Here is a 19,985-nt window from a genome sequence, read left to right as displayed (position 1 = left end):
GCTATACAGAAAAACGTGTGAAACACACCAAACTTACACACTGTGACCAGAAATGCATATTCCATATGTATGCTAATAATTGGAAAGTGGAACTTAATGCTTGATGCAACATGTGCTAGTTTATTGAATGTTACAGATTTACAAACAAGACCTTATAACGTGATAATAAAATTGTCCTGTAACGTTCACTAATATTATCACATGTCACAACGATACTGGTTTATACATGGGAGATATGTATATATGTGTAGATAAATATTTTGTAAGCACTAGCCTCTGATACAGAATATGTCATATGGCACATGCTATAGGTACATGGCATAACGGATGATAAGACTTTTACTCTCACTAAATGGTCATAGTAACATTGGAAGTGGGATATCTGGTCCCACTGCAAGGAATGGGTGTTTGACCACCAAACTGAGAAAGAAGCAGTTTGATGCAATATGTCAAAAGCAGGTGAAGATGAAATAACCTAACATCCATCATATTATACTCTATAGACACCACATCATAGAATAAATGGGAAACATTCAGGAAAAGTAGTCTTCTGACATCTTGCAATCACACTTTCAACATTTGAATTTACATTTTATATATAATGGCAAATTTTAAGAGGTAAATAAAGTGTCCTGTTTCCTTTTTACCTGGAATGTGTGCTCCAGATCAATAAAGTGCTGTATCTTAAATATTTATACAGCTTCTGTGTTTGGCAAATTCCTTTACACTGACAACTAAGCAATGAAATCTACCCCAGAGGAGATCCCTATCCTTTGGACTAATTCACTAATTACTATTGACAAATTTCTAAATAATTTGAAGCTCCTCTAGAGTAGGCCAATTGTATGGTAGAGATGGGAGAGTCCACAAATTGTTTTAGAAGATATTTGTAAAAGTAACAAAGAAAACAGAGCAAAAAGATCCCCCTATACTCGTCAAGGACAAATAGATTTGGAGAAGCCTTAGTGAAAGGCTGCTAACAAAAGTTGGCACATTTGAAGCAGATTGTTAAACACAGTTCCTTTGCCTCTGGGCTTTTTGCTATTGTTCAACAATCAGCCTGTCACAAGCATGCTTCATAATGCACAGAAAGGTTTCTGACCTTTCTTGGTGTTGCCATGTGGTCATAATGCTGCACATGGACTGCAAGGCAATTGCATAAACATGGTGTCTTGGTGGAGTCTAGCTCATTGAAAGCTTGGTCAAACAGAATAAAGAAAGAAATACACTGGTGCAGGAAGTACGAAACACATTGTGCTTAGCATTTCCATGTTGCATTTCTTTATTTCACAAGCTTTCCAACGTAGTGACTCAGTATGTAAAGATTTTCATCTTCTTTGCCTCTTGTCTTGAGCTGGATGATTAGTTTCATGTCTGGATTTGTTGTTGCCTTTCAGACTTAACTCTCACGTGGTCCTTAGGATCTCCCAGGGTGAGATCCTAGTGAGAAAATGTCAGCCTGCGTTTTCAAAGCTGCCTCAGAGATTTGAAAGATAATTCCCATTTAAATAAATCGGAAACATGTACCCTACTTGCACGTGCTTTGATTTAATAACAAAAAGGACTTGATTCTATACAGGTTTTGGTCACTGTAGAGATATTTTAATGTCATTAGCATTAGCTTCAACTCTTTTCAAACTTAAAAGTTGTCCCTTCACAAAGGATGTGAAATTTTGGTCCAGTTGCCATTTATCATTTTCTAGTATTTTTCTACATCCTGTATACCCTTTCGCCTCTGCCCACTCAGATATCTTCCCATAACACTTCTGAAGATACTGTTTGTACTGTGGACCTTTGGAAATTAGGTAAGATCAGTGGAGTTTCTATTGCCTTCAAACCAAACACCATAGGTATGCTGTGGATCAGGTGTACTTTATTCTACTAAAATGTATTTTCTGCAATATGATGCTGAATAGTAGAAGTACACTTGCATCTGATGGCTTTGCTACTAACAGACAGCTCCACTTTCACTTTGAATTTTTTAACTTACCTTAAAAGCACGTATACTTTTCAGTGTTTTCCAGTATTCTGCCAATAAAGTTTTCCTTTAGGCAACTTCAGTCTAAATTTGTTAATCAGGATTAAGACCAGATAGATCTTGTAAATCTTATATAGTTTGGAATGTCCAAATACAAATACATGTCTTCATTAAAAAAAAAAACACAAAAAAACAGAACAAAACAAAACAAAAAAAACAAAAAAAGAAAAAAGGCATACTTTCAGGTGAGAGAATGATGTAAAAAATTGGCAGCTCAAACGGAACAGCAAGAAGAGCCTGGTGGCAACCCTGTGGGTAAGCCTCCCGGGCTTGTACAATTAATTAAACAGAGCAGTGACAATATTACTGCTCTTTGCTCTGATCATCCTGCTCTTATTGTTCTATCACATCCTTTGATTTAGTGAGGCAAAATATTGATGACAAATGTAATAAAAAAATAAATACATACTATTCCGCTTAATTACATTCATCCTGAGCTTGCTCAGCTGTGCTAGGCTTTAGAATGCCCATTTCATCAGGAGATCACCTGATATTTCAACGTGAATTCTTCCTCCGCTGATGATGCAGTACAAAAGGCATTTCTGTTCCCTTTCTGCTTTTGAAAATACATACTGTTTTTTTGTGGCACTAGAATTTGATACAAAAAGAGACAAGCAAATGTTATGGTTGTTATCTTGTTCATCTTTCTTCATTTACACATGTGTAGGGTTGCAAGGATACTTTAGTTTTGTTTGCCACCAGTTCCCAGAGAAATGACAAATGCTTTTCACCAGTCATCACAATGGTGAAACAGATGAAAAAGAAGTTATGACTGAAATTTAGGACATCTAATCTGTACATCTCTTTTTGCAGATTAATTTTTGTGTCCTAAGAGCTTGTGGATAATAGATTTTAGGATGCTTTCTATTAGAAGGCAGATTTCTGAACTCACTTATAACTTCCTAGGGGTCTTTTTTTTCCTATTGTTTACCAAAGTCTCTGTAAATTTTTCATCCCTCCCTTTTTCCTTAAGTGCAAATATCAACTGGGTCAAGATGCAGTAACTCAGCAGTTGATGCTGAGACTGACAGTGTGCTCCCTTGACCGGTGGCTAATGCCAAACTGGAGTTGACGTGGAATGTCAATATGAAGCATGGTAATTTTGCTAAGGAAAATGGATTGAAGAGCAGATGACCTTTTGACTGCCTGCAAGATTTGTCTAGGCCTAGCTGTGCTTGCTTTCAAAGCTGCGGAATGCTCCTGTTCTTGATAGTCTCCTCATGGACAGGTTGTCCCCTCTGCTCTCTGGCCTTGAGGACTTACTCCTCTGGAAGGGGTTTCGCAAGCTTGTTGCATTTCGCTGTCTGTCAAGTTTATCACTGATTGAGTAGCTCTTCCGTGTGTGCTGTGCATACAGTATGTTGGACTCTTCTGCAGAGTAGCTGTTAGCCCGCTCTATTTTTGGAAGCGGGATGCTGTTGGTCAGAGTTCCTGTGGCACTGCTCTCTTGAGGAGATAGGGGAAGCCCCTTCTTGTCCCTGGCCTCAGTATCCTCATGATCAGAGCTTGGGTGGCTTAATTCTGCTTCTCTCTCTGGGTGGCAGCATCCCAAGTCTTCCATCTTGATGCCGAGACTTCCAGGGAAACTTGCCCTCTCTGCAATGGTCTGAGGAGCACTCACACACCTTGTGTCTATGCAGTCTGTAATACTTGTGTATTCTGCTGTTTTGACTGGTACGCCAAGGCTGCTGAAGTAACTTCGAGATGGAGAGAACATAAAACTGTGAGATTTCACAATTGGTGTCTCCTCCAGAATAAATGGAGTTGTAGCCAGATAACGACTGCTCTTAGATCGCTCTAAAGTGTGGTACAAGGGAGGGTCTGAATCCCAGGGGATTTGGCAGTCTGTGATTTGTGAGTAGTCTGAAGAAAATGCTCTTGTTTCTATACTGGATGTTTCCTCATAATCAAGACTCCTGCCAGAAATTTTTTCACCAGGTGTACTGCTAATATATGCACTGTTGGCTAAAATGGAAGAGGCTATGTGTGCCTGCAGAGCTACATCTTCAGTACCAAGAATATTTATGGAACTATCAAGAGGCTCTGTATCAGAATGCATCTCATCCATTGCAGAAACGTAGATATCTATACAAGATGAAGGCCTTCTGGAGTCTGGGGCAATTGACAAAGTGCTGTCAGGGGCTAAGGGAATCTTTCCTTCTTTCGCTATTGAGTGGGAACTGCTAGCCCGATGCAGGCTTGGAGATCTGTCCTTGAAAATGCTTTCAAACTTTTCCAACCCACACTTGTCCTTCATATTCGTTGCATAGAAAGAGTGGCTTCGCATGCGAGGTGTAATTGTAGGAGAGGTTGGGGACATGGACTCTTCCCCTGTTGGATCTGTGCTCTCTTGCAGCTTGTAAGCATTTCCTTCTTGACTATTGAAGCTACTCTGCCTTACAATGTAGGCTGCATCGGTACAGTCAGATGAAGTCCTGGATCGTATCTTGGTTGTCTCACCTCTCTCTATGCCAGTCAGTTTTTCTAATGCTGTCACCATTCTTCCTATCATATCTTCCAGCTGAGCAAGTCTGATGTCAACTGTCTGCAGAGAGGCCTTCATGCAGTGCTCGCGCTCATTTACTTCTTCCAGTCGCATGGCCATATTCTCCACCCTTAAAAAGGAGAAAAATGAAATAGGTTAATTTCTACAAAGCAGTGATATTCAGCCAATAAGTCTTTGAAATAAGTGAAAATAAACATGAGTTAAAATTCAAAACCCACCTACACCTTCTCATGTGCACCAAACTCTGGTAAAGAGGTTCAGCAAATAAACAGTACTACTTGCTCAGGAAGCTTTTCTATCCCAGCACAGACTGGGGCTATTAGGGAAACGTTACTGTGATTTTCTAATACTGCTTCTGCTTCTAATGAGGCTGTTCCAAGAACTGACAGCAGATGCTACATGATATTACTCTCAGTTTTGCTACAGGCAGAACTATTGTGGCTAACTCCTAGATTAAATTAAATCATGGAAGATGGACAACACATCACTTTACTTTCCATGTACCCCCAGACTGTATCAGCAACTGCTGTGTGGACCAAAGAGTTTCCTTATTCTTTGATTCGTTTTTAGCTTAGATACATGCAAGAAGTTGATCAGCTACTGTACAGAATGTAAGTAACATGTAGATAGGCAAGAATGGAGGTAACATGGAGGAGGTGAGCAACAATTAAAAGAAATACAGATGTACAATTGGATACACACAACAAGATTATTCTATTCCTATGTTTGTACTTCATGTAGTCTGTATTAGTAATTCAGGGATTGAAATGATGGATTATGAGGTTATTTGCTATCTTCCTATCAAAATATATAAATAAAAAGCTAAAATACTAATACCTAATTGAATGTGTGATCCTAATTTAAACTTCAGTATAACTGTTCTACAATCATTTTAAAATGTTTTAAATTGTGAACTATGCACTAATGCATGCCAGTGGCTTCCAGTCATTTCTGTTTGCTTGTCTCTAAAACTTCTCTGCTGAATTTATATGAACTTCTCCTATTTCTAACAAGAAGATTGCCTTTAGCACATATGAAATTTATTCACACAATAATTTTCTCTGGTAGTAGTTTATGGAGTAGATCAGGGACTTCTTTTATTTGACAGAGGTATTAAAAGTGGCATATAATATAGTTTTCTACTATGTCTATGATGTCTATGTCTATGACATCTACTACGTACATGTCTCACTTTTAGATTTGCACTTCTGCTTTTTCCCTGTTCCTTTAGACTGAAAAATGAACACAGAATTGACAAATGACAGGATTTCCATATTCTTCCAAACTCTCTCATTCTCTACTTGTTTGTGTAATTTATAAGTAATTTTAATATACAGCTTGTCAGTCAAAGCCAGGTTTTCTTTACTATTGGTAGATGAACTTATGACAGGACAAATGACCTGAAAGTGGCAACACCAGTGCAAAAAGAAATCAGATTTTAGGCTGTAAATGTGTACTGGGCAGCATTAATGCCTTGTATGTCACCAAATATTAGCCAGTGAAACAATGAAGTCTGTCTGCCCTGTGGTGTTGGGGAGTAGCCACCCACCTGCAAAAGAGAGGAATGGAGACTGGAACTGCTCTCTAAGGAAGGCACATATTTGCATGAAAAATGGGCTTATTGTGTTGAAAACCATAAATTTTGAAAACAAAAGCATGGCAAATCAAATGTATAGGTTTGAAGCCTTCTGTGAATGAGAAACTGCATTACTGTCATCAGACTTAAATGGATGAATGATCAAGTAAGCTAAGACCTCTGCTAAGAAATAAACATACAGTTTCAAATAATCTTTTTTTACTCAGCTTACTATTATTCAAACACTTGTTTACCTCTTCTATCAACTTCCTCCAATAAAACATGTTAATGTTATTACAAGCGCAGGATATAATTCTATAGTAAGAGAACACTTTGTATTAGAAATGGTTGAACTCTCCCTCATGTTATTAGTTATCTAAACTGCTCTTTTATGAAAAATATACTCCCAAAATATTTATCAGCTAATGATTGAGTGCCTGACCACACATTCCGTTTTCATAATAACTTTTTGATGATGATGACATATATAACTTGACAGTTTTAGGGCTGCCAGACATACTAAACAATCTGAGTAACCTTGTGGGCTAAAGAACAGTATTTTTTTGAACACAGGGCAAGGCCAGTAATATTTCTGGACAAGCTAAAGATAGGTTTCTGGGATATGTGGTCTGCTGTTTGCTATGGAACCAATCACAGATTTGATCATGTCAATAGTAGAAGGAAATGTATATAGTAATTTAGTGAGGTAAAGGATACAGAAACAAAGGGTAATGACATATGTTCATTGATAGCTGAGAGATTCCTACATGTATGTATTGGGATGACACCTAGCTGTGCAATTTTTATTCATGAAAAGAAAGCTCAAGTGATGGTAATGTCCCTCAAATCCAACGCTATTAGCTGACTACAGTCAATTTTTGTTATATGTTTGACATATGTTCACTTCCATATCTTTCTAACAAATATGCATGCTTTTAATCAAGGATATTTTTGTGTTAATTTAATGCTCAGTTCTGCAGTCATTCAACACATTGAGCAGCAACATGCTCTGGGAATAATCCTACTAGAAATATGGTATAATCACATCATCCAAACACTAAGGGCATAAGAAGATCTGGAGGAGCACAGCCATAATCTGAACCTTAAAATGCTTTAATAAGTGAAATGTTCTATTGTTCTGTATTTGACAGCGAATAGACAGTCAAAGCTAAATTTCCTTCAGGAACAGTTTTGAATTAAAAGACTATTTCAAAATAAGAATGTTCAAGTTTTTCTTTAGATTTTTTTTTTTCCTTTTCTGTGTGTATTGGAGATACAGAAGCCTTTCAGCAAATCTCGCAATATCCAAGTATGATGCCACTCCTGCACCTGTGCTCTTCCTTACAGCAAGATCTATCCAATGTATCAGAGGTTGCCAAGCTATCCTAGCAGATGGGCATGAGAACAAAAAAACAGAAGGCTACATCTAATTGCGTATCCATTGTGTTTTTTTGAAGCTCATAAGTTTCTAATAGAAAACCAAACAAATTAGCTGAACACAACATTCAATAACTGGGAAAAACACAAACTCACAAAGATGTTACATCTTATGCGACCAACCTTTTAAGCATGATTTGGGAGATGATGGCTGTTGCTGGCATTCACTTTGGTTACATAATTTTTTACCTTTCTTCAACTATTCATTTAGAATTTAATTGAAGCAGTGATTTAGTGGGAGCAAGGTGTTCTTATCAGAAGTAGACCTTTTAGCTGAAGTAGACCATTAACTGAATGCTAGAATTAGGTTTGCAAGTACCTTTGTAGACCTACGTCCATTTTTCAGGTATCCTTTATGTCTTCAGAATCCTTTTCAACTGCTGTAAAGGCTGCAGACATTGAAAGCCTCTTAAAGTGGGACTTAATAGGTGATTGTAGAATGTTTTTCTCCTTCTGAAAGCAGTTCTCAAGCTTTGAACAGAATAATGACACTTGCCCTGATGTTTTTTTGTCAAGGCATTGCTTGTTTAAGTGGAAAGCCACTTTTCCCTGGCATGATGGTTTCAGTAGATTAAGGTTATCAAATTGCCTTGGCTGCTTTCCCATCTGGAGCCTAAGATCTCCAAACTGTGACTGCAGAGAGACATAGTGAAATTCACAGATCTTTCCTAGCCCTCCTTTGCATTTATGATCTGATCTAGGTACAGTATTGATCTTTTATCAGTTCTGATCTGTTTTTGTGCACTTCAGTTTGCTGTATCTGAAACCAGGGTATGCCGTTAGTGTAATTGCACTGAGGACTATAAAGTGTTAAGAAGCTATAGTACTGAATACTATACAGTGCCCATGATAACACCATAATGTCTACTTCAACCAGTTTATGTGATGTTTGAATACCCTTAGGATGAGAATTTGCTCCCTTTGGAGTCAACAAGGGGTCAAGTCTTGGCCATAAGGGAAAAATGCCTACCAAAGTGATTGTTTTGGGGGCTTTATGCCAAATTAAGAAACACAGTGTGGTCTTTTTGATCATATTACATATTATCTTGTCTCTGCGCTGGTCAGAAAGTGGCACTGAAAGCATCACAGTAATTAGTTTTCTATGCGATTCTTTTGTAGCATCAAAATGAATTATTCCAACTTTGCTTTTCTCTCTGTTCTCCAAAAGATTCTCTGAGATTTGCCTTTCTGACAAATCAGTTGAAGGCATCACCTTAAAGTTTGCTATTGGTTCTTATATTTCGTCATAATCAATCACTTCCACTGATGTGTCTTGTTAATACAGAGCTACTTCCATGTGTCCATGTAAGGTTGTGGCTACCAAGGAAGGACAAACATCAACAGTGGTTTCATATTTTGATCTTGTAATGTGAAAAAGTCAGGTAAAAGAGGGATTCTGTGTGGTGGCCACAGCTCTGAATACTTCTGTGGTGTCTTTGCAGTAAGAATGGCAAGGCACTTGCTGAATGCACACAGATCCCACAGGATTTCATGGTGGACTATTCCAAGGTGAGAATATAAACTGTTGCATATTTTAGGTGGCAAGGTTCTGTGATCCTGACTGACCACAACCACAGAGATTGCAGCTGAAATTGCTTATTTATATCCAGTCCACTACAGCAAGAAAAAACGTATCTTGTTCTTTCATTTTCCTGAGCTCCTCCTTGTCTCTGAACCTATCTAGGCCGATCTTCAAGGCAAGACTATTCCTGTCTCCTTTTTCCCTTCCAGTACAAGCTCCCTAATCCTTCTTCCAGGCTTACTGGCTTTGCACCCATGGCGTGAAGCTGCCCTCCTTCAGGTAGCCTGCAGGGTATGCTGGTAGATCCAGCTGCAGGTAGAAGCTGCTCAAGGAAATGTTGAAAACATTCCTGGGAGCTAAGTGGATCACAGATGCCTGGAAGAGGAGGAAGGCTGTGAGCAGTCTGGGTACAGATACGTAACTCAGGCCTTGTCCCAGTTCCTATTTCACCTCCAGCCTAACAGCACCCTCAGCTTCCTAAAAAAGGAAGTGCAGAAAAATACACACAACTTCTCAGGGTACTCTGGTTCAATTTTGCACTGTGTAAAATTGAGTTAATTGGCTAGCTAACCAAGCTGATGATCTCATGACTATAATGTAGGTACTGTGTTTGGTCTAATAATACAGGCTGAAGACAGGATCTTGAAACAGAAACCGCAGACTGCACATTCTGTCTCTTTTTTTTTTTTCTTCTTCACATCATGTTAATTGTACAAATACATATCTATGCAGAAACTATGAGGCTGTATTTTAAATATTTGAATGTTCAGTAAGTTGGAAAAAGCAAGTTTCTTTTTTTAGATTCAAAACACTTTAAGGGACACAAGCCCAACCATAATTGCAGGCAAAGTATCAGATCTGTGAATCTGGTTCTTAAAATGCATGTTATTTAGGACACTTTTTAATGAATTATTTCTCTTTGAGTCTTACATGCTTGTTTTCATTTAGGACTCATAATCATGAATTCTCCTCTGAAATGAGGTACTTTAAGTCATTCCATTTAAAGTAAAGGGAAGTGCTCCCGTACTGTAATAAAATAGGGCCAAAACAAAGTGCAAGGACAGACTATTATACATTTGTTTTTCAGTACTAAGAGGACTTGCCTAATGTAGAGAAGGTCCCAGGTTACTACTTATTTACAGAGGCTTCAAACATACCTTGTATTTCCTTGGTCACCAAAAGTAAAGTTATGACTGAGCAGAGATCTGAATATGCATTTACCATGTTCAGGTAAGTTCTCTCATTTCTATCAGAACACAAGGACCTCAAACTACAGATAAATGTAGCTCACTGTCTTTCTCTGAAGCATATGTAATTTTTCTCGTTTACATTCTTCAGTCTCCAGCCATTTTCAGCTTAGATCTCTGTAGTCCTTACATCATTTCTCTTACAGAGGTTTGTCTAGTCTATGTTTTAATCAGTGAAGACTTTTAACTGACATATCCATCTTTTAGATCCCATCATTTTCACTCTGTTCTATCATTTGCTTCATAAAATAATCACCTGTTCTCATTTATTTTGAACTGTGTCGTGCTAGATTAATCTCTTGCTCTCCTGTTTCTTGTTCTTGTACAGAAATCAGTTGATTTCTGCTCACCCTCTCCTTGCACTAAGAGCTGCGTAGACCTCTATCAATTCGTTTCTGATTTGTGTCTTCCAGACAGAATACTGTTGGATTACTTAGTCATTCCTTTTAAGAAAGCTATTCCATGCTTTACCACACTTCCTCTCTAATACCTTTCCCTAAAATCTGAGTCTTGAGAGTGCTATTTTCAGGAATGCAGATGATTATATTCTGATTCCAGCAGAATTCATTCTTCTTCAACCTGGGTGATTATGTTTGCTATTGTACAAGTATAAATATATAAATATATTTATAGCATAAATATATTTAACAAATTAAAATTATACTATTTTACCTCTAGGAAACATATTTCAGGCAAAGCTGCATGCTAGAAGATTACAGGTAAGCAGAAGTGTGTTACACCTATGTATTCAATTACAAAGACTACTTTCCTGATCACATTTAGATGCATTCAGGATGAAGTAGAATTTTCAGAGTACAGAGTATTCAGTGGTTCTCAAGTTTTATGAATATCTGACAGAGTATTACCCTAGAATATTTATTGGCAGCAATGCCATGCATCAAACAACAAAATCTGTCTTCAAAATTTAGCTCTGTTGCTTAGCTGCTATATGACAAAAGGATGTAAACACCATAGGAGATTAACAGATTCCTGCATTTTAGGACGGTTGAAGAGTGGCAGCTTTCACTAAACTCATGTTTTTATTAGTCATCTCCGTGTTTTACTCGTGTAGGTAAAATGTCTAGTTCCTTTGGAATTAATGGCAAGATACCTGTTTCTCTTAAAGTAACCAATTAACCTAGCAAGACTAGCCTGAAACAAGGCTCCTTCACTATTTAAGGGAGTAGCAGGTCAGTATCTCAGTGATTATCTAGTTTTCATTAAGGAATACTCATTTACCCTTCCACTGTGACCACCTGTGTCCTAAAACACCTGACCACCTGTGTCCTGAAATTCTGCTTTATAAACTGAAATGGAAGAACTTGCACTTGGCACACTATTCTATTTGTGTACAATTACAGCTGGTTGAATGAGTTAAAGTCTTCAAAACTTTGAGGAACATTTCTTTAGTGAAGAAGAAAAAAAAGAGAGAAAATTTCCCCACTTAGTATCATTCTACTTTTTAGTTCAGATTTATTAAAAACTACCTCAAATGTTTCCCTTTTAAAGAAAAAAAAAGGGTGAGAGTGGCAACGGAAACACATTTCTAGATCAACATATGAGAGAACAAACAAAATGCACCTTTCTGAAGTGACACGGATTCTTTCATCATTGGAAGAATTGAATCTGTCATCCTTCTCTCTAAAATATTCTTCTATGCACTGCTCTTCAAAATCATGGACTTTTTTCAATTCATCCTCAGTTATGAAAAGTTCTGTGGAAACAATAAAAGAAGTGAATTTGGAAAAGCACAAATGCGAAATTCAGGACACTTTTCTCACGGAAGAATCCTGAACTAAATTTTCAAAAGTGGGTTTCAAATGTAACTGGTATTTTGGTATGACAGCACAGAGATGCAGCTAATTATCAAAACTGGTGGCTTAGATTATATATGCTTCTGGAGACAGCAAAGCTTAAGCAAGCAGACAATAGTTCTCTGCTGAGAAGGTTATCAAAATGCTGGGCTTAGCCTTCATTCACAGCAAACAGTAGATACTGAGCAGGGCAATGGAATGTCTGTAAATTGTTGACAGCTTACTTAATCCGTAGTCTCTCTCATCCGGGTCGCTTTCGTGTTTCCGCCATCTACAGCAGAGGTGCTGGAATATCATAGTCATGTGGCTGAAAATGATCAGAGGTGGTGGGAGAACTGGCCTTTCATGAAATGTCATGATTAGCTGATACCTTTGAAACTTCCATACTTGGTTGGATATAGATTTGACTTCAAAAAACGTATTGCTGGAAGGCAAGAAGAGGAAAATAACATCAGATTGAAGCATTTTTGGGTACTTTGCCAAAAATGAAATGACAGTACCCTAATTATATGCATTTCACTAGCAGTGGCAAATGTTTCCTTGTCATGCAGAAAAAGGAAGAACAAAAGAAAAGGGCTAAATAAGTTTGTTCTTCAGTAAAGCACAATGGCAATCAATCATTTCAGAATTATGTTACTACTGTTCATTCTTGCTCAGTGAAACCAGTTAGCCTTATGACAACAAAATGAGAGGAAAATATTTTTATTCTCATTTTCTATATTGGGAGTGAATGATGCCGTCACTGAACTTAACATGTTCGGCTGTTCTGCTCTCGCTCTCATCAGGTGTCTGTCTTTGGAAATGAGACAATGTGAAGAACTCAGCATTTCCCTCATTCCCTGGAGTCAAGCTACTACTTTATACCTTCTCACTCTCATAAATCCTCTGAAAAATGGCTCTCATTAAAGTCAGAAGTTCAGTTGCTTTCTGACACCACAAATAATGCCCCTGCTTTCCCCAAATCCATTCTTTGGAATGTGTCACTCACTTGAAAACAGCAATCAGGAGGTTCACCAAAAGGATGTTTGCAACCAAGAGGTAACAGGCCATGATGGCAGGAACGATCCATGCTCCTGTCTTGCAAGGAGGCAGCTGGATTATCTTGCCATCTTCTCTGGTTTCATTTTGACCGCAAGGAGCTGGGAACGAAAACACGAAAGAGCAAAATAGGAATGAATCTTGTTTTTTCACTTTATACAGAAATGTTTAAATATTTATGAAGGTCTGGCTGCCAAAGCAATATCTTCCAAACAGTGGTATTGATGCTCCCCCCAAGAAATTTGAACTTGCTATAGGTGGTGGTGATCACATGATTGTCAAATTTATCACAGATTTTACAAGCTGAAGTTTTTGATGCTGTGTGTTATTTGCCATGAATATCAAGATATTCCACTCCAAAATTTCAGGACATCCATCTTTGTGAGTAGGCTGCCTGTTTCATATAGCTAAAATATCTTAAGACTCTGTAGTAATTTGTGGCTGTGCAAACGAAATGATCAAAATACTTAATCCTGCAAAAAGCTACATTAGCTAAAAATCTACTTTAAAAATTTTTTTTTATGATGAAAATTTAGTCTTTTTGTTATTTTTTATTTTTATTTCAATAGAGATCTGAAAAATAGCGTAAAGAAATACATGAAAATAAATAACTCCTGTGAGCTGCAGTGCTCAGAGCCTTTCTGGGAAGTATTCATAGTGGCTGTTTGCAAATAAGGACTTTTGACTGCATTCCTAATACAGACATTTGACTGCACTCCTAGAAACTGTGGGGGAAATTTTAAAGTCTTCACTGTACCAGGTAAAGGGACATATAGCAGATGAGTTGCCACCTGTTTCTTCCCCAGATGTTTTGGAACCAAAAAGACCTCCTTATTAGTGTTTTCAAACAGAAGCAAAGAGGAAGAAAACATTATGAACTGCTTTTCTTCTTTTTGTTTGTTTGCCTTTGTGATCTTGTGGAAGATCTGCACAGCTGCATTTGGAAGTGTGGGTTCAGTTTATCATCTCCTAGCTTCACGCTGCCCTGGTGGTCCTTTGTACTTTTTTAATTAGCTCTTCAAGACAAAAAATCAAAGAAGCAGTTTACATATACAATCATCTTAGTTGAATTTGCTCAGTGCTGTGGCTACCTCCCCCTTGTCCATTTCCCTCTGACTTAATGGACAACAAACCTTGCAAATGCTATGTTTTGTGAAATCTCATACCATGTCAAAACATCTACGATACCCAATATCAAATATTTTAATCAAAACAGTTCTTCTGACCTTGATTTAAAGAGTATGGAATTCTACTGTGGGTACTGTACTGGCAGACATATGATATTATTTGAGAAATGGGTGCTTGGTTTTGGGCAACATGTACAGGTGTTGTGTTATTACCAATACAGCAATATGGGACAAAGGGTACATGCTCCATCAAATATCAGCTATATCCTAAAGTATTCTACTTGCATAAAAAGAAATGGCAAACCTAAGTATTTTGCAAGTATTATCTCTAGAGCTTCTTCCTTACAGAAATAAGTTTTATTACTGGAGCAGCGTGAATGTAATTCATTATTTCTCAGAAAATATCACATTGCAGGTCTTTTAATTCTGTACTGATTTTGTGCTTCCTGCTCTGCTCCAACCAGTGGCTTCTAGACAGGGAACTTCTAGAGAGTCCAGAGGGGGGCTACAAAGATGATGAGGTGCCTGAAGCATCTTTTATGAGGAAAGTCTGAGTAACATGCATCTGTTGTCCTGGAGAAAAGAAGACTGAGAGGGGATCTTATCAATGCTTATACATATCTAAATTGTGGATGTCACATGGATGGAGCCAGGCTCTTTTCAGTGCTGCTCAGCAACAGGACATAGGAAGTTCCACACAAATATGAAGAAGAACTTCTTTACTATGAGGGTGACAGAGCACTGAAACAGGCTGCCCAGAGAGGCTGTGGGGTCTCCTATGCAGATGTTCAAAACCCACCTGGATGTTTTCCTGTGCCACCTTCTTTAGAGAACCTGCTTTAGCAAGGGGTTGGACACGATGATCTCTAGAGGTCTCTTCCAACCCCTGTAATTCTGTTGATTCATTTAGACATACAAAATACTGCTAGATTTCTTGGGCTAGGTTCATTCAGTCTTCATCCAACAGAAACTGGGACAATCAACACGGTATTGGCACTTCAGTGAGGCATTTCTGTTTATGTGGAAACATTAACTCACATGCTGATTCAGAGCTACAAAGGCCAACATGATACAGTAATACAGTACCAAAACCTGTCATGATTTTATCAGGAATGCAGCAATCACTTTAGAAGCTGATGAATCCTGTTGTCTTTTTGTCTGCTAAATCAGAGAACAAATAATGTCTTTTGTAATGATGAGAGAAAATTCTGAAAAACATATTTTAAATTTTAGATCAAAGATATAAAAAATCTCAGTCTAATGTCTAGATATATTTTATTATTCCAAATTTCTATTTAAATAACAACAAAAAATATTTTCATCTATAAAACTCTCTCTCGACAGCTATTAAGACAGAAATGATTTATCCAAATTTATTGGCCTACACTGGAGTATTTAAAATGCCACTAATGTATTCCTGTTAGTATATATCACACAGTGATGGTGACAATAGACTCTCTATACAGAGAAGCCTCCATCATCTTTTCTGTACACTGATAAGCAATGCTGTGTGTTTGTAAAATTTTTCTCTCTATCAGTTCTGTTGGAGAAAGTTATAATAGCAAATACTAATCTTGTGCCTTACTTCTTGAAGATCTGAGCCAACACTCAGTCTTCAAATCTTAGCTGCATGATGTGTGTCCAAAATGCTGAAGCTTGTGTTCTAATGCATATGACTGAAATGAGCATCTTATTCTATCTTTAAATTACAACATTAATTCTAAAGGACAGTTTTCCCACCATTAAAGAAACTGTTAAAAATATTCCCAGAAAACAAGAAACAGAAGTTTCTCTCTTTGTTAGGGGAAGAACTGGCAGGTGGCAAAGAGTAGCAATGATATTCTTTTTTGATAATAAAGATGCTTATTTACATTTAAGAAATTAGATTTCCGCTTGATGATTTTAATTGTATTTTGAGAAATGCAGAATTGTTTATAGTATGTGCAATAACATACTGTGATGACAAACCTTTGCAAAGAACAGTTTTAACATGTATGGAAACATATTTCTATCTTTTTACATTAGAGACTCGCTCTAGCAAAAATAGGTAGAACACTTAACTCTGGTAAAAAGCTTTATTAAAAGAAACTCAGCTGGTATAACTACATGCATGGTCCAGGTAACTGAAAACTCCAGGCACACTGATACATAAAGGACACTGGATGTAGGTAGGCCATTATGCTCTGATGGCAGGCTTTAAAAAATGATAACTGGTTGGAATTTTAATTTAAATTCCATGTATTAGATTCACTCAGCTTTCACTGCACCCTGACATCTGTGGTTTTACATAATTTTTGTATCTTTTGTTTCCCGTTTCACAGTCTGCCCCTATGCTTATTTTTCCTTCCTGGCTCCTCTTTACAGTTTCCTGTGTGGGCCCTTCCTGCTACATACCTAACCCTTCCTCTTTCCTGGCCAGCAAATTGGTGCAAAGCAAAAAACAGCGGCCCATATATCTATGTGCTTCAGACTACAGAAATAGCAAAGCTTGGGAAGGATTTATTTCCCTGGTGTAATCACTTTCACCACATGGGCACTGATCACTTTTACTGAGCGTTGGGTGGAGGGCTTGAGCAACAACACTTGCAAATTTTTGTGGCATGACTCTTTCCCCAGCTGCAGCTTTCTGAGGTGGTAGTGGTAAATAATGGAGAGAGGAAAATATGTAGCTGAACAGTTCTCTTACCAAATAACTTTTTACCTTTGATGGAAACTTTTCATGTAAAAATGGATGCCACTTTCACAGTAGAATTTCACTTGAAATCATGGAAACTTCTGAGTGGGCTAATGTGATCACTATTCTTAAAAATATGGAAACCAGTAAGTGGAAATAACAAATTAACTCCCACCTTTTTTTTAATTATTGCTATTATTTTCTTTTTAATAAGTCTGGGCATTCTAAGTGTGCTTTCATTTCCTTCCAATTTTGATATGCATGAACCCAAAGGAAATGAAAGCATTTTATATATTTATTCAAAATAAAACAGTACCAAAACCTGTCATGATTTCACTTACTAGCTTGCCAAGTCAGTAAATACTGAAAAAAGGCTAAGTGAGCTGCCGAAGCTTCTCCTGTTCTTCACTGGCAGAACTCTGAACTCTAGGAGCTCTGAATTTCATATAATTACTCTCTTTGTCAGCATCCAGGGAACAGTAAAGTGTCTCATTATTTCAAGAAGTTACTTTAACTATGGCACTGTGACCTTAATAATTGCTTCTTGCTTTCAGCCACATTGTAATGACACAAAAAACAATCGCATGGTATTTTGATTATTATGTATAGTAAACCTCTTTACTCTTCTTGTTCTCTCTAGTGCTTTCTCCCTCCTCCTCCCTGTATCAAAACATCCAAATAAATGGAATCTCAGAGGAGTGCTAAGAAGGGGAAGACTGCTGCAGCTCAGGCCAGAGAGACTCTCAAAACCGTGTGTAGGCTGAACAAAATATTATCCTCTGCCTTTGTATAACAAAGCTAAAAATACTGCCTGTGCTTCAGAGTTGCAACACAGATGAAAAAAAAAAAGGCATGATTTATTCTGCTTGTGCAAAGCTGCTCTGATACTTCTAATTCCAGAATGATCCATGTAAGTGACAACTCTTACACAAATCTCCTGTAGAGAGAAACAAAGGATAAAATCTTTAAGATTGTGTAGAATTTAGTATAAATTTCTCATTTATGCTAAGAAACCTTTGAGAACTGAAATAAATTCTAGGAGGCTATGAAATATAAGGAATGTAAATAAAAATCTTTCTTATTAATTATATTTTCCTCTTAAGATCAAGAACAGTTGAAACCTATGCATAATAACCTGTCTTTCATATTTCACTAAAACAATGGCATTCTGGTTACTTGGCATTGCTCCAACATAAGCAAGAAAGAAAGGGAAGCCCCATTTTCTCCTCAAATATATGGGATTTTTCAATGAGGCACATGGGACAAACACAAGTCAGATTGATCCTCAGATTCCAGATGGCACTTGAAATGCTGTCAACTGGAAAGAAAATCCAGATGCAAATCTGACATGTGAGACAACAGGCACATCTGAAGAAGAACTCAAACACCCCAAGAGAGAAAAATCTAACCCAAATCCATGCTGGCTAGCAGCACGCTTAGTTGTTACATCTTCTGAATACAGGAAAATGTGTTGTCTACTCTGATTTTCTCCAGATGACCCCCATTTTCCATGTTGCCATTTCTGTCATCTATCTACATTTTCTACCAAGCAAACTCATTCCCCGGAATAATCTTTTCCTTTTCAGTATTTCTATGTAATTCTATTATTCTGCATGGGCAGAGAGCTTGACAAAGTGAAAACAGAGTCCTCTGCATGTGTCAACAATTTCCAGAAGTTTTTGGTTACTATTGATAGCAAAATGTCTAAGTGAGGAAACCAAGGGTGAGATTTTACAGCATACATTGATTTTCTCCTGCACAGATGTTCACAAAATCATCTGGATCCCATGGGGCAGCACAGTGGTGTGCATTATTAAGAAAGACAGCCTAAAAGTGACACAGTCCCACAAATCCAGAAGCCATAATCAGTTCCTGATTCAGACCACTCTCCAATCCTGAGCTAATGCGGCCGTGATGAACTTTCAGTCTGAGAGGAAACTACTTTGACAGTGGTTCCACTTTTTTGTTGTTGAATTTGCCTACAAAATAAGTTGAGTTCTAAACTTATTATTTTTTCATATGTCTGGTTGACAGTCAGGAATTTGTAGGAATATTGTCTTGTTTACACCACTGATAATAAACCATACCACTGAATAGCACACTCCTGTTCCCAGAAGTGAGGATGTAATTCTGTCCTCACTTTTGAGTTGAAGGTGGGATTGCATGCTGACAAGACGTAACACTAATGACACTCCAATTAACACATGCATTTTAAATATGAAATGTATACAGACAGAATGGGTAAAATGTGTATTTATACAAGAAATGCATTATTTTAGAGAGAAATTCAGTTAATGTTTTAGCAATGTAGTGCATTCAGATAAAGATCAGACCAAACATAGTGAATGGACAGGCTTTCAGCTGATGAAATGTACTGAGACATTGCATCTAGTCAGCCTTATTGGCATGCTTCACAAAACAACAGAATGTGAAAGAAAACAAATTCAGAAATTTACAAAAACATACTGTTTTTTTTTGTTTTGTTTTGTTTTGTTTATTTTTTGGGTTTTTTTTTTTTTTTTTTTTTTTTTTTGTACGTTTCTCAGAAAGACTAGAAAAATCTCCAGGACATTGGCTTAAAAGTATACGGCACTTCCAAGATTAGCATTTTTGCTGAATCCCAGACTTGCAAATAATGTTTCAATATTAAGCACAAAAATATAGAGAATATCACAAACAAAAATCTTTTTAGATTTGCTATAGAAGCAAGAACGATAATAATCTGCTTCAAACTATACATTCAAGTGTAGTTTAGATGCAGCATAACAATTTTTATCTTACTTGAGAAAGTACAAACTCTGTAGTACTCTAATGTGAACACGGTGGCTGATTTAGCTTAGAACAACTTGGAAAACTGATAACAATAAATTTCCAAACAGTGAAAAAAATGTAACCATCCTAATAAAACTTTTTGTGTGCCAATCAGGTAGTTTTGATTGAGTAACTAACATCACTAGCATTTGCTCTTGCTCCCAGTCTATTCCAGTGGTATAATTTCTTGAGACA

At 37.3% G+C, this 19,985-nt stretch overlaps 1 protein-coding gene across 5 annotated transcripts in view; it reads right to left on the bottom strand.

The window, feature by feature from the left end:
- Positions 1 to 3,203: 3,203 nt before the first annotated feature.
- Positions 3,204 to 19,985, bottom strand: part of TRPM3 (transient receptor potential cation channel subfamily M member 3) — a gene marked incomplete at both ends in the record, with an annotated part of 364,749 nt that continues 347,967 nt past the window's right edge. For all 5 annotated transcript variants that reach the window (XM_079548514.1, XM_079548516.1, XM_079548517.1 and 2 more), the window contains 4 exons: positions 3,204 to 4,653; positions 11,908 to 12,040; positions 12,365 to 12,564; positions 13,129 to 13,279. In XM_079548514.1, coding sequence (XP_079404640.1) covers positions 3,204 to 4,653; positions 11,908 to 12,040; positions 12,365 to 12,564; positions 13,129 to 13,279 — 1,934 coding nt within the window. The remainder of the gene's footprint in view (positions 4,654 to 11,907; positions 12,041 to 12,364; positions 12,565 to 13,128; positions 13,280 to 19,985) is intronic.

Source organism: Tetrao urogallus (genome assembly GCF_951394365.1).
Source record: "Tetrao urogallus genome assembly, chromosome: Z".
NCBI classification, from domain to species: domain Eukaryota; kingdom Metazoa; phylum Chordata; class Aves; order Galliformes; family Phasianidae; genus Tetrao; species Tetrao urogallus.
This window is presented reverse-complemented; position numbering and strand designations above follow the sequence as displayed.